Genomic DNA, 16077 nt, shown 5'->3' with positions numbered 1-16077 from the left:
AATCTGTCATCAAATCTACATTTCCGATTGCAATTCGTAAATTGTAGCTAATACAGATGGAACGTGCTTGGTTAAGTGCCATTGAATATATTTTTATTTAAAAATGGGAAAAAGCGTATTTAACTACATATTTTGATACATTTTAGTTCAACACTATTCAATTCGTTTGTTTTGTGAATTTTATTTTAATTAATTATTGCAATAAATTCAAGAATAAATTCTTACTAAAGTATATACGTGTACAGTGCTAATTCTGCTATTTATTGCTAATTTCGCTATTTTCTTCATGTAAGTGTCCCTATTTTTTTGCTAATGTGCTAATTCTAATTCGCATGGATATCCCCTAGACCTAACTGAATATTCGGCTAGGATATTTCATAATGGTTGGCTATTTGGAACATTTTGAGAGTTTTTTGCTCAAAACAGCTTGCTTTCGATGACCTCCACCATGGAAGCGAAGACCTTTTTTGGAGCTGCATGATTTGGATTTGAAAACTACTTTTGACGAATTACCACCTTTTTAGGCATGGATACTTTTTGACACCTGGTCTGATGCACACCCAAATTTTCGACATCAGACTACTAGATTATTTGATACATTTGACTGAAAATATCACAAATGACAAATATGCAGCAACAGTTCGTTGAGTATTCAGTTATATACATTCTCTTTCTTTAGCCTAATTTATTTTTTCCTTTTCTTAAATAACCCCACATTAATGAAAGTCATACGAAAAAAAGGCGCTTGAACATTTTTCGCTTTCTTTTTGTTAACCTTCACCGCAAAAATCACATTGAAAAAGTGGAATTTGGATGAGCCCACTGTGTGGCACACAAATTTAATTTAATATGATACTTTGTTCGTAAACCGTAAAATAAATTGGATGCGGATATAAAATTGCAAGGAAAAGAGATAATGAGAACGTTCTCAGAACGAAAAATACAATAACAACAACAACAAAAAAACTGTAGAGAAAAAACGCTGGATTTTTTAAGAAGATGCCGAAGATAAGCGGTGTACACAAAAGACGATGAATTTGCACAGACGAGCGGCAAAATCTCTTTTTTTTTTATCCAATGTCTGTGGTTATTCCATAAACGATTAAAATAGCAGAAATCATGTATAAAACGAAATAAATGTTTCCATCTTAATAATATTTTAAGTACTATAGTATATTTGTGTGTGTCTCTCTCTCTTTTGAACTGGCATTATTCGGGCGAATCGTTGTTCGCTTGTTTATCGGTCGGTATCGTTTTTTTTTCTTTGTATGTATTTTGACTTTGAACCAGAGAATGAGAGCTTTTCCTGCTTCGTTTCCTTTTCATTATTTTCTTTCAATTGATGCTTCATTGCATCAGATTAAAGTTGCGTCTGCTTCTAAATTGTATTTTTATGTAGAGATCTTTTTTATATGAACGCCAAGGCAAGAGAAAACTTTACAAAAAGAAAAAAAAAGTTGACAAAAAAATTGGATGAAAAGAATCGCATACTGAAGATAGTAGATGATCAAAAATATATACCAAACGCAATATATTAAACATGAAATGAGAAAAAATAAGAACGGGAGCTGTTGGCATGATAATAATAATGGAAGCGATATGACATTTGCAAGTAGGGTGTCACCGTTAGATGTTTTCCTTTCTTTAAATATGTCTTTTGTGAACTGTAAGGAACTGTGTAACTGAGATACAGGAAACAAGGTAGAGAGAAAGAAGGCGTAGATAGAGAGATACAAGTGATTGAATGTACTTACATCAACGCGTACGCCATCCACTCGATAGCTTTGTTGTGGTGGATTGGCCTTTGGTACGTATCGATAAAATTCCTCATTATCTTTGTACCATTTAACCGAATAAAGAGTTTCCTCGTCAGACACAGTGCCGGTGTTAGTGTTTCCGTCGTCATCTCGAATGTGATCAAATCCATTGTTATCGTCTGATATTGATGCATGTATTGATCTGTGACCGCCATAATCTCTATTGTTATTGAAACGGTTGTGATAATTTCGATTGTTGTGCCTCAGCTCGTATTGGCATTCAAGTAACGCTGCCTCACCATGAAATTTGTACGTTGGTATTACGATTTTCGTTAATTCCAAACTAAATGCTTCTGTAAACAAAAGAAAACGGAAACTTGTTGTTAATATTACTTCGGTAAAGTGTATATATAGGCGGAAACGGAACTCTTAAATACTACAAATGTCCAACTACAGAAATAGATATGGCAAATGGACTATAAATGGATATATGAAGACATGACTGTGTCCAAGTGGTTTCATATAATTTATATTAACCATTTTGGACTAATAAAACAAATGTTGATGGAAGTAAGACGGAATTAGCACAGAAACTTTTGAGCCGTCATACGCCATTGTTACAGAAAATAAACATTTATTATTATGATTACTGTTATTTATTGATACCGTTTTCGATGCACTTCAATCCTATTGGTTAAATATTCTCAATAGGTCTATTATTTATTTACCAAAGCATAAGCCAATTATTAGTTCATTAGATAATATCTTAGAGTGTATATGTTCAGAGCAGTATATTTGCTGGATGAATATCGCTGGATATTTTCAGACGCTGTTTCTCAGCCGATGAGCGGGTTAAATACAACAGCGACACAGGGATGAAGAAAGTCCGTACAAAAGAGAATGCAAAAATGAACCTTTGCACTGGTGTTGCGTTGTGTGTCTGAAAATATCAACCGATATTCATCCAGCAAATATAATGCTCTGTATATGTTCGATTTCGTAGAAAAGATAATCGGATATCGATTCGAATTCTTCATATCGCCTGTAATTGAAATGGCCAACTTTATGTTGTCGTGCTAAAATTATAATAAATCCTTCAAACCTTTCCAAATTTCAATTATCACATCCACGTCTTCCTGCACATTGTGGAAATGTCAATTGCTTTATCGCACTCATGTGATGCATGCACATTCATCAATACATTGTGCAGTCGATTTGCAAAATTTAATTGATTACTTTCGCACTGACAAACATCAAACACATATCTTAGTGTGGAATTTAAGTACTTAAATGTGCTATCATTTTTCTCTCTCTCATTAATTTATCTTCTGCTAGATAGGTAATTAAATATGCATGCTAAATAATTAACACAATTGTGAATTCATCGAAGATGTGTTTCGTTGCTGTCTAGTATTTGACGCGCAGAGACATTAGGGAATTTACAGATACGTCGAACCGTATATCAATTTTTCTTTCTGCCTTTTAGTTGTCGTTGTTGCTGCATTTCTCGTTTTCTCTCTTGTTCGACAATCAATTTGCAAATATTAAATAATATTCCGTTATTTTGGAATGGATCGATGTGCCATGTCATCTATGTACTTTAAATTTTTAATTCATGAAAATTGAAATGCGATACATTGGGATTTTGAAGTTGGATATATCATCAATACACAAGAGATAGTGAAAACGGAAAATTGCTGCTCTATTTCACCTCTGTGCACATGAAGTGGGCATTGAATACATTGATACAATAAATAAAAATGCACAGTAAATGTTCATTTCCATTTGCTGAAAAAAGAAACTACAGCTCGCCGCTCATAATATATTCGAACTTTTGTGTTTGTTTTTTCTTCCCTTTATGTTCTCGTGTTCATTTTTTTAACTCCCATGTAAATATCGAAACGAATGACAACTTGCAATGCACGGGCGATGGTCAAATAGAGAGAAAAAAGCATTTACAAAATTGATACATAACCATCGTTTTTTTTTTTTGAATGGTAGCCAACCATTTGAATGAACATATTTGAGTTTTGCACTTTTCTCTCCCTTTTCGATACGATCACGAAAACAAAAGGCAAAAATAGTGACTTGAAATTGGTTTTACAATTTATATGAACTATGAATGTCCATTGGTCACATTCACGCTGTTTACAAAGTGTATGATAGTTCAACGCACACAGAGAGAAAACGAAAGAGTATTTTCGAAAATGGTCGGTGTCAGTAAAAAACTTATCCTTACCATTTGAATTTGAATCGAAGACCCGCGCTACAATTAAAACATTTTATTTCAAGACAATCTTTTTGTATTTATAAATATAATTACAAATACTAGATGATTTTGGATATTCAAAAGTTTTCCATTTTGGAAATACATTTTCTACTTGCGATTCACTTTTTTTTCATTTGAGTGCATTTAATTGAGTCTCAGTGCATTTATAGAACATGAACAAAGCAAATATAAACACTATGTATGTAAATATTAGCACGAATCGACTTTTTTTTCGATTCGAAACATGGCAGTTGATATGTCACTGCAATGAGAACGTATTTCAATTTGCTTCAATACGATGAAGCCATTCTCAAATTTTGCAGTGAATTTTAAATTCAAGAACTTTGCAAACTAAATGAACATAAAATGTTAGAGCTGTGCAAGGTCAGATTTCAGGGAGGGCAATTTTGTCTATGTAAAAAATGTCCGACTTATTTTTTATTGAAAAGGGGTTTTTGAAACCAATCGGTTTGATGACTGGGGGAGAACTTTCATCAAAAAACCCTAGAAAATCGAAAGGAATTCCAAAAATCTGGGGGGATAAAATTCAAAACACCCCCCTTCGTCTCCTTCTGGCTCCAAATATGTATAATAATTTTTTTCAATGGAAAATGGCCAACGGTTGATAGGAATTTTGTTATTATGTGCACTGAAACTATGCAATTAAGCCTTTGATGCGAAGGTTGGTTATTATTTTCATATTGTACACAACCACTTTAAAAATTAATAAAATCATTAAATAGAGAAATTGTAATGACGGGTCTCTATGACATGATGCGCAGAACCATCCAAGCAAAACATTATCCATTCACTGAGTTTCCGAGCCACCGAAGAAGTTTTTTCCAAAAAGTATTTCGACAATTAAAATACGATTTTCTCTTTCATCTCAATGAAATTGTACATACGAATGTAACGATATTCCAAACTGAGTGTGCTCAATTTCTTCGTTTTTTTTTCTTTGGTTTGTAACTTAATTTGGAAGCTTAAGTTTTTACTGCATTACAATATTATGCCATTGGGAGACATAATCTCGAATTAGGTCAAAAATTCGATAGATATTAATGATAAATCGCATTCGATCCCAAGAGCAAAACCAATTTTACTTTGTAAGTTTGTTTGAAAACACGATCAATCGATTTATCAAATAATTTTCGATCTTATGCGGAACAAGTATAAAATGCATTCGAAGTAGCGAACTACATGATTTGCGGATTCATTTCCGATTGCATTACCACGTGACACATTGTACAAATAAAACTGTCATACTACACTTACTATTCGATATCATCATGATATCAACGTTTTGATGTTGGCAGAAACATGTGATTGTCATGAGACTTGATTCTGCAATATTCCTCCCATATCTTTTTACACGACCCAGAGAAGAGATGCATTCTAATTGTTAGATATGCACACATGAAAGGGCCATTGTTTTTTAAACGAAAACATTGGTCTGAAGGTAATGAATGAAAGACAATGTCAAGTATACGAAATGAATTGAAAATAGTTCAGATTATATTTAAACCACTTAAATCATTACATTTTCGAAAATGAAGTCAAAATCGAAGTGTCAGTTACTGGATGGTGCAAGTAAAATCGACGTATATTCAGATTCATTTATTTTTAAAAAGTAAACGAAAGTATGATTGATATTCATTTTGAACAATGGACGTAGCAATAGTTTGTAAAAATAGACTATTTTTCACCGTTAATAATAATAACTTAATCCTTTCACAAACCCGCTTTTCATTTTGTTGATAAAATTTATACGCGATTATTTTTGGTAATATCAAGTTTCTTCTTTCAATCGCGATATAATCGGATAGACAATGCTAGACAATGGTCGATTGCCAGAGAAGGATTGCTCAATTGTTTATATGAATTTTAAACTTGAAATGAAGTTCGTTTACTGTGCAATTTCAAAAAAGCAATACTGAACAAAATGGCCACTGGACATCAAATCGCGAGAATAGAACCACATGGAGAAAGAGATGAGAGGGATGGAGAGAGTGGAAGAGACATGGAGAGGGAGAGAAAATCAATGTTTCATTATTGCCAACTGAAAATGAAAATCCGCTTTTGCCTTTACTTTGTAATGTTCGACTGTAAATTGGCTTTTCGTGAATGTATCGATCATTTAATTGGCGCACATTTTACATAATTAATGACCGAAGCGATAATGTATCGATGTGATGAGAAAAACTAAATGAATAAAACGGTTATTGAACCAAACAGAGAGAGAGAGAGTGAGAGAGAGAGAGAGAGTGAGAGAGAGAGAGAGAAATCGAACAAAAGAGAGATAATACCAATTTCAAATGATTGCAATGTAATAATACAATTTTATTACATCAGCAATTGCTTTTGGGTTGCGTTTATTTGTTGTGGCATAGGAATCGATTTCGTTTTTAAATTGGTGGCTTTTTCCACTTGTTCGGCTTTCAACAACACCACAAGAGTTCGCGAATTCGTGCGCGTATTCATTACAAATACCGTACTGAGAACGAGATTTAATCGAGCGCAATATATGAATCAAATTGAATTAAATTGACACATTTCACAGTCTGAATCTGGCATCGCTGCACACAAAAGCGGATGATATGCTCGTGAATTTATTACTTCGTTTAATCGTTGTCATTTCTTTGCAATGAATGTTAGCGCATAAAAGTATCACACTTTCAATGCTCAAACAACGTCAAAAGATCGAATCTGCTCCATTGACTTCAGTCACCATAAATGAGTACATCATAACCATACTGATTATTATTATAATACATATGAAATTCATAAAACCACTTTACACATGTTTCTGTGCAAAAATCCACTTTCATCGCATTATCATTACGGAACATTCAAAAATGTTAACTAATTTTACCTTTTATCACAATTTTATATGTTCAGTTTTGGTTGTGTGTTTGCGTGTTTTGTGTGGGAGCCATTTTGCTGTGACTGTTGCTGTTGTTGGCACCTTACAAATACCACAGATCGAATTGATATGAAACGGTAATGGTAATGGAAACGATTCACAGATATTTTTCACATAACACACACACACACACATACAACACTTACTTTCCGGCTTTGCCATTCAAAAGTTATTAAATATGCATAATACAAGACATTTTTGCAGTGTTTGAATTAACTTTATCTATCATCCGACTTACAGACAAACAGGCACCCAAGCATAAATGGTAAGGATTTGTAAGCTTACAACAAAATGGAAAATGAATATGTACGGAGCATTGCACAAGAGGCCATAGACACACATTCTACATTTACACTTTCTCAAAACGGCCAAAAACCAATATGTAAAATCGTGTTTTGGATATTACTTAATCGGATTAATGCGCGAAGAAAATATGCGCAAAAAAATTTACATAAATGTTATATAAGCAATTACGCTTTGTAACGCAAAGCGTAAAACAAATGAATGGATGAGTTGAACGTAAAAATTGTCAGGAAAGATCGGGACTATATGGTATTATTAGTATTTTCGTCGAACAGCTAGATTTGTTTGTGCATGTGTGTGTTTGAGAGCATTTCATTGGCATTTGGCAGAGCTTGGTTACTTGGCTTGGTGTACATGGTATGCATTTTAGATAACGAAGAATGTTCTCTTTTATCTCAGCACAGCCAGTGTATAAAGGAACGTATACTGGAGAACGTATGAATATTGAAAGTTTTATATGCGTCTATGCCAACACACGTTCATTGCACAGATGAATATAATTACGAAAATCAACAGAAAATCCCATTTGGTTGAGAACCAAACCGAGAATGAGTGAGAACAATGCGGCAAGACTTTTCAATAATGATGAAGTGTAAATGTGTACGGCAATAAACGGCATTACTTTAAGTTATAATCGGTGCCTTTAAACCTCCCCAAAGGAACATTTTCGAAAATTTTACCGCTTATCGTCAAATATAATACACACTTAAATCTCCCACTAAGTAAATACGCAAATCATATGTTTTGTATTTAATGAGAAAATGTTTGGCAATAGGTTCTTTTCCGTACAGTACCATTAACTGAATTATTTTATCAATTTACCGATGTAAATATTACCAGTTTGATTGCATTAGTCAACTCACATCCAACCATATTGTACCAAACACTTCTGTTTGATTTATGTACACATAAGTGTGTGTCGGTGACTGTAATATATGGTATTGAGAGGGGAATGGGAACCAGGTTTGAGGAAGTGATTTAGTTCGTTCATTTTCATTTCCATTGGTTTTTATTAAATATTTGATGTAAAAGCTTTTTGGCTAGTTTCGGTTAACAAAGGGAAAGAATGTTAATGAGCATTCAAATTGGAATAGGCAAACCTTGTTTAGTTTGGTGTAAAAAAGACGCAGGAATGTCCGGCGGGCCCATTGCAATGAGTATATACAGCAAAAAAAAAACAGCAGGAAAATATTTGCCAAGATGTTTTTAATGTCCATATATATATCATTGAAAGAGTGTTGTTGATACATCATCGACTCTATCATTGTCAATGATTTTCATGGGGAAAATTAATCGACAAATATACATGTAGCTTGTAGCTTATGGCATACCACTTGTTTTTGCTTAATCCACTGCTATTTGTTCATAATTAATTATCGAAAAATTATTTATGTTTGTCTTTATTTGTACATTCATCAGCATATTCAGTAATGCTGTTATGAATTCACGTCACCGCACTACGGTCGCGTATGTGTATAAGAACCAAAAATATGTGCGTTACCATTGCATATTAGCCAATCCCAATAGGTCGCGACGTGCTCAATCTCATTTTCGATTATTACATTTAATGCTTATGAATTTTATACGAATCGTTCTATATTTTCCCTTCAAAATCGTTAATATATTGTGTTTTGGCTTCGTGTCAATTTCCATTTTCCATGTCTTTTGACTTTTAACGAAAACACCACCTCAAACTTTCGTTCTCTTTCCGCTAAAAGTACATTTACCATTACGCATGAACCGTGTGCATGTTTGCATGGCAACCAACAAAATGTATGTATGAAAAAATAACTAGTTTCATCAGAGAGAGGCAAAAAACGGTTGAAGCCAAAAAGCCGTAGTTGTTGATGGTAGCTGACGATGCGAAGGGCATGTGAAATCATATCAGAACTTACTCATAGTTATTCATTGTGTGTACTTGGATTGAATTCAGTGTTTGAGGTGGCAACGCTGAGAAACAGTATGATTCCCTTTGTTTTGTTGTTGTTGCCACTACTATGCCTCTGTTACGTTTGCTTTATTATTGTTTTTTTATTCGTTTTTTGTTTATTTCAGTTTTCTTACTATTTTTCACCATTTTTCAATAAATACATTTATCCTTGTGCATTTCATTTTATGCTACTACTTTTATAATAAAGAGCTTGTTTGATCGGAATATTCTCATGTTCAAAGCAGTGTGTGTATGTGTGTAAGCGTCTACTCTTGGCTGTGAGCGATTTTCCTATTTCATTGTATTGTGTGGTTTTTCCATTCTGGGTCATGATTATAATAATACGCACGAATGTTGAAAAACAAGAGAAAGCTCCTAGATGATTGCCAGGAACTGCTTTGAATTGAATACACTATTTTTGTTGTATAAAAAATTCGACGAAATTTTCTTCGTTGGCTTCTTTATTTTGATTTTACTCTGTTGAAATGTTAAATGTAATTTTCGAGTGAGGTTTTCGACGATGGGTTGGCAAATGTTTTCATATGCATACAAAATCGAGAGATAACGTCTCTTCGTTGAATGAAGAACCTTTGAGAGAGAAAAAGTTAGACAGAGACAAATAGAGCCAAGAGAAGAATGCCAGAGAGAAAGAATGATACAAAAAAAGGAAAAGAGAGCACGAGAGCAAAAGAGCGAGAGAAGAATGAAGCATTTAAATTTTGCGCATTGTTCTGGAACATGTTGATTCATTGTTATTTGACTGTTATTTTAAGATATGGTATTACACGGTTTTGTTATTTTCTGTACTTGTTTGTGCTTAAATGTCGTTTGTTTCTCGATTCCCGTGATGCATTCTAAGCTCACAACGACATGCATCGGCACTATAAAGCTAATGATACAACCGAGTATTGTTTATGTTAGAATTTACACGGTACCTCCGGCAAGATGAGAGTGACAAAAACAAAAAAAAGCAGCAAAATAGATGAAAAAAGCGATCCGGTTACAGGAGCGTACTGACATTACCAACGACAACGAATCACATGAGCAATTTTTCTGCAAGACTATCTTCAGTTATGTGGAACAAAAAGCGCATCGTACACGCACACTCTCTCACACACACACGTACATAGAAGCACTAGACTCCTAGATTCACACAAACACAGTACAAGCGCAATTTATGAGACAAAAATCAACGTTCACACCCAACATGCACCAAAACAGCCTTATTACACATATAATTTATGCTGTCGTTTGTTTTTTCGTAAAGCGTTTGGTGTATGTGTTTTGTTTTCTAAGCAGACACACAAGCTGAGTGCTCCTATTGTCGATATATACATATTCGTGATGTTGTATGCCAACAAAACCCTAAGAGTTTTATGCACTCGATCTATACACACACACACCCTCAACATATTCACTGGCATAGAGAATCGAGCACGACATATTCACACCAAAAACAAAGCAATTGATGATGGTGGGAAGAAGAAGAGCAGAAAAAAATGAACAGTTAGTAATAAACAAAACAAAAAGCCACCAACAAAAAGCTACTCATACAAAAGTTGAAAGCAAAAGAAAACTAAAACATAATCAACAGTAACAACGGTGGCAGTGCGCGGCAGCGGTAGCGACGGCAGTAACAACAACAACACAATCACATTTCGCTATACTCTGTCTCTCGGCCAAGAATGAAAACGATAGAAAGAAGAAAATATACTGCATTGTAACGTCAAGAGCCACTAAAACCAAATCAAAACCGAAAGCAAAACAAAACAAAAACTCGCATCCATTTTCACCGGTGAAATATGCACGCGTTGAGTGAGTGCATTTGAAAATGTTAACTACTCCATGGATGAATATAATGTATTCATCCTTGACAACACAAAGTACCAGGAAAAGAAACAGTCAAAACCTCCTGAATACATGAAGCTCCACAATCGCTCTCACTCACTCTTATGCTATGGCATTCTTTCGGTTTTTTCCCTTTCAGTCTCTCGTTTTCCTCATAATAATGCATGTATTTTCGCCAAAGTTAAAAACATTTTGTGATGATGAAAAGCCCAACTCGTGCCATACATTCACGAGGCAGAGCATAAACATAAAGACACATAAAGTTCGAGAGCGAGCCTCATACACTCAATGTTAACAACCACAAACAGCAACATAGAAGCAACAACAGTAGTTGTTAAAGTGGCAATGGCAACAGTGAATATTGAGGATAACACACAGAGATAGAGAGATAGAGAGAGAGAAAGAGAGAGAGAGAGAGAGAGAGAGAGAGAGAGAGAGAGAGAGAGAAGGAGAGCACGGAGAGGAAAAACAAACCAAAAATCCCGAAGTACATAAATATGTTAAACAACATAAAGAAATGTGAACTACGGCAAATGAATAAATGAATGAATGAAAACCGAATGTAAACGGAATAATAAGATTGTACAAAGAGTATAACAAGCAACATACTGAACAACAACACCATCATCAGCCCGAAAACGAACAAATATGACGATTGCTTGCACCAAATCATGTCAATGGTACTGCATATTTGGCCCCGTTTGTTTTTATAATATTAGTTAAACATTTTTGCTTCTACAACGGCACTATAATGTATGCGTTTGAATATTGTGTGCTTTGATGTGTAAATTCAGTGCATGCATAAAAATCGTACAGCATAGATTTGTACGATGAACATTTTTCATTTGGTTTGTCTTAACATTGTTGGGCGGTGAATGTTTAGTGCGCGCATTCACCACTCAAATAATCTCAGCACACACACACTGCTAAAAGACACGATGTGTTTTTTTTCTCGTTTATTTGCCTTTGTTTGTGTTCAGAAATAATATTTATTCAAACATCATTGTTTGTTGAGAAAAAAAAGTATCCGTATTTCCGTTTATTATGCGCATCGAGCTTACTTGCTCATAAAACAATAACAAAAACATTGCTTTAATTACGTATGCGATGAGAGAGAGAGAGAGAGAGAGAGAGAGAAAAATATTGCAATTTTTTTTCTCTCGTTCCGCTTTTAAAGTAGCACATTTGAATGTGTGCTTTTGCAGTCGGCAAGTTGTCGTATCCGAACTGGCTCCACCCAAGCGTAGAATTAGTGATTTTGATTTGAAGTCCATCAACTATGAAAAATCATCACATTGTCCACTTTTTTTCACTTTCCATCCACCGTGCATCGCATGAAATGAGCAGAGAGAAAGCAAGCGAGGGAGAAATTGCGAGAGCGAACAAGCGAGTGCAGACATATAGCGGAGAGTATGAGAAAAAGTGAGCGGAGAGAGATCGAGATGGAGAGGAAAGAGATAGGAAGAAAGGGAAAAAAATAAATATAACATGTAGAGATATGAATATTGCTTTTTATGGGATATTTGTGTTGTCTGGCGGTGAGAACTATTTTATTTGTGTTTGCATTCATTAAAAATAAATTCGCAATCAACAACAATGTGAATTGAGTGAGTGAAAAGCGACGCCGCAATAAAGAGTAAAATTAAAAATGACAACCAAAATAGATCCACACGCATGGACAAAATTAAATACCCACCAAAAACAATTTCAAACAATAATTTATTACGTATTTTGGCCATGTGGTATGTCGCACCAACAAATCGCATCATGTATATCATTGTACATCTGATGGCTTTCTGCAACTGCACACCCAGCCATTTTGCTGTGCTGATGCATATTTTGCATGGTTGTTCCATATTTATGCATTTTGCGCGCTGCTTATAATCGAGTGGCAGTGTCGCTGGATACAACAAGGCGCACACACACATACACACGCTGATGGCTTATGCAATATTTCATTTCAATTTCCTTGAAAACAGCCACATGTAAAACACGCTGCTTTTCATCATTCACAATCGCACATGACATATGGCGACTGTGAGAATGAGGATGAGAATGGGCTATAGCGAGAATTTTGATCGCCAACCAGTCAACCAGGCAAGCGAATAAGTGAAATAGTTCTTATATGAAAGTGTGTGTACATTGCCAGTGTATACATTGTATGTTGTACAGCATAATGGTGTACAGGACTTCAGTATGATATTAATAATCGCAATATTGTCGCTCTTAATTTTAATTTTCTCTACTTTCCACACTTTTTCCCATCATTTTATCCCATTGTTCAATAGTATTTCTTTCCATGTTTCGCGTACAATAATCAAATGTCACAAACGTATTCTCGTATCAAACCAATGTCATTTCATCATGTTCATACGTACGTACATTGAAAATGAATTTTACTGTGGTTGTCGGTTCCGATGTTACGAATGACTTTTAATAAATTTTTCGTCGACGGATTTTTTTTTGTGTTCGGTTGAGATTCCTTTCAAATCAACTAGAGAATCAAGAAATATTCGTTCCATTTACCGTATAGCGTATAAATTTATTAATAAATGGAACACGTAATAAGTTTGCGTCAATTAAGCTTTGGCTTTTAGTGTTCGTTCGTTGATCGTGCTGTTGCCAATTAAATTCGATAAAGCGCGTTAGTTGCTCCACATTTCCTCTGCTACCGCTCTGCGTTCAATCGTTGTCGCACACATACATACAATTGTGCTTTCAAAAACCTCTCGATTCATTTTTCATAATAATTTTTATTCTCCCTTTGGCGTGCCACGAATGAATAATATACAAAGTGGCACACAAAATGCTTGATTGTGTTTGAAATGTTGGCAAGCTTTAATATCCCATACACTTTTATGCGTTTGATATGCGTGCAAGTGTGCTCTTTGTGTAACATGAATACTTCCACATGGGAAAACAAAAAGTGTTTCCAGATTTGGTGTTTGGTATTTTTGGTACATTCAATGGTCGGTTTGGTCGTTCGTTTCGTCGTTCGATTCGTTTGATTTAGTTACAAAACATACACATATACACGCTACATAACGTAATTAGAATTATGATTCAGCAATAAATTCACATCGAATATAATCAACGCGGCACACACTCCCACACACCGGCCACCTCGCATATAATAAAGCAATGGGCGATTGGTGGAAAAAGCCAAAATCTAATCGCTTCGGTTTAATTGCATTTTTATGAGCGTTTCGAGAGTGTGTGCGAGCCGAACACTTGATTGCCTTTGTAATTGCAAAAGTGAATTGTACCGGACACTGAATTTCGTGTAAAAACAACCAAATCATAGATTTAAATTGATATTTTTTGTAACGATTCCAAGGCTATATATAATTATTTCGAGTATTGTGGGATGCATGTTTGAAATAATGTCGAATCATTTCAGCACATATTTTATTCATATAATTGACAACATTCAGATTTGATGCGGTATTCGTTCACATTTTAAATTCAAATCGAAATCCATAAAAACGTATCACTTTTCATGTTATATGAAAAATTTAATTCGCTTATTATTTTGATGTAATCAAACAACGAAAAATTGAGAGAGAGAGAGAGAGAGAGAGAGAGAGAGAGAGAGAGAGAGATGTGGGAAAAAGGAGAGACGCAGGGAGAAAATTGACTCGTTAATTGATGGATTGTTCGTTAAATATCATGTCAAAAATTCCAAGTTGAGTTTCAAATATTGTTGACATCATCATGTCGTTGGGTACCGTCAACAAAAAATCATCAGGTATGAACGCAATTGGAATCTAAATGAATGGATAAAAAGTGAAGAGATGATTTTTCTCTCTTTTTTACCCAATTCTTTCTCTCCCTCTTTCTCTGTATCTTTCGAACTCTATTTGGATTTGAGAACATATGAGTTTTCAATGAGGATTTTCATTGTGTCAATATGACTTCCATGAGAACTTTTTTAGCGCTTTATTTTATTGGTATGTATGTCATGTAATGTGAAATGAAGAAAATGGAAAATCTTCTGCTAACAACAGCATCACCTTCAAACAAAAAACTTTAAAGAATGAAACGAAATGGAACTATTAATAACTTACCTTTTAGAATACAACATGTCGTTAAAAAATAAATGATCATAATATTCGTCATCGTTGCGATGTCCTTTTTTCCTGTTCGTTCCAATGGTACTCTACACGTTTTATCAATAATTCAAATACGATTGCAGCTTAAAAGACCTGCACTTCGCATTGCATTGAGACGAGAAAATCGAAGTAAAAAAGAACTGCTGATGGAGATCGTGTATATTTCTCTTCCGGTCGGTATGTTGTGTTCGATTCGTTTAAATTGTTCAGCACTGTGCACTTTTCTTTTCTCTCACACTACTTTCGTTTGTTCGTGTGCTTTTTTTTTTGTTCACTTTGATTTTCAAGTCAGTTTATTATTTCTCTTCGTTTCCGACTTCAGCTAGTTTAGTACACCGAAGTTTTTGCTTTCAGTTTCAATTATTTTATTCTTTTGATTTATTGATCTCCTGGCTGTTGATGTCTCTGGCTGCCTTCGCAACCATTCACGTACATTCACCGTACATTCTCCTGTTTTCATATGATTTTTTGTTTAAATTCAAAAGTGTTCGCTTTTTTATGAGTGTGTATGTGTGTCTGGGGTGAGTAGAACGCCTGAGCTCACCGCATTCATTACATATTATATCCCATAGTAGTTAAAGCGTGCATAAAATACGTAATATTCATTTATAAAATTGTACTCTATTGGAAAATTGAAGAAAACTGACAACAACCACTTCAAGTTCGGTGCTTTCATATGTATATATGAAATGAAAAAGACACTCATTCAATGCTTGTACATGAGGAATGTCTGAAACTATTCAAGATATAAAATAAGAAACGAGAGAGCACACCGATGAGAAATGAAAAGGAGAAGAGAGAATGAAAAAAATATATATAGATATATCCTATACACACATCCAAGTGCACGGCGTAGAAAATCAACAAAAGCAACGAATAGCACTTATGAAAACTATGCACACATACACTTAATCATGTGTTGTGAGTGGCAGCAA

The 16077-nt window shown here is 34.6% G+C and overlaps 1 protein-coding gene across 1 annotated transcript; it reads right to left on the bottom strand.

Moving 5' to 3' along the window:
* Positions 1-349: 349 nt before the first annotated feature.
* Positions 350-15804, bottom strand: LOC116341796. Its single transcript, XM_031769092.1, has 3 exons — positions 15098-15804; positions 1755-2110; positions 350-388 (listed from the first exon to the last, which is right to left on the bottom strand). Exons 1-3 carry the CDS (start codon positions 15147-15149, stop codon positions 350-352), a joined length of 447 nt encoding a protein of 148 aa, XP_031624952.1. The 5' UTR covers positions 15150-15804.
* Positions 15805-16077: the final 273 nt, after the last annotated feature.

The sequence above is a fragment of the Contarinia nasturtii genome, unplaced genomic scaffold, assembly GCF_009176525.2.
Source record: "Contarinia nasturtii isolate CC-2019 unplaced genomic scaffold, AAFC_CNas_1.1 Cnas_scaffold_745, whole genome shotgun sequence".
Taxonomy (NCBI): Eukaryota; Metazoa; Arthropoda; class Insecta; order Diptera; family Cecidomyiidae; genus Contarinia; species Contarinia nasturtii.
This window is presented reverse-complemented; position numbering and strand designations above follow the sequence as displayed.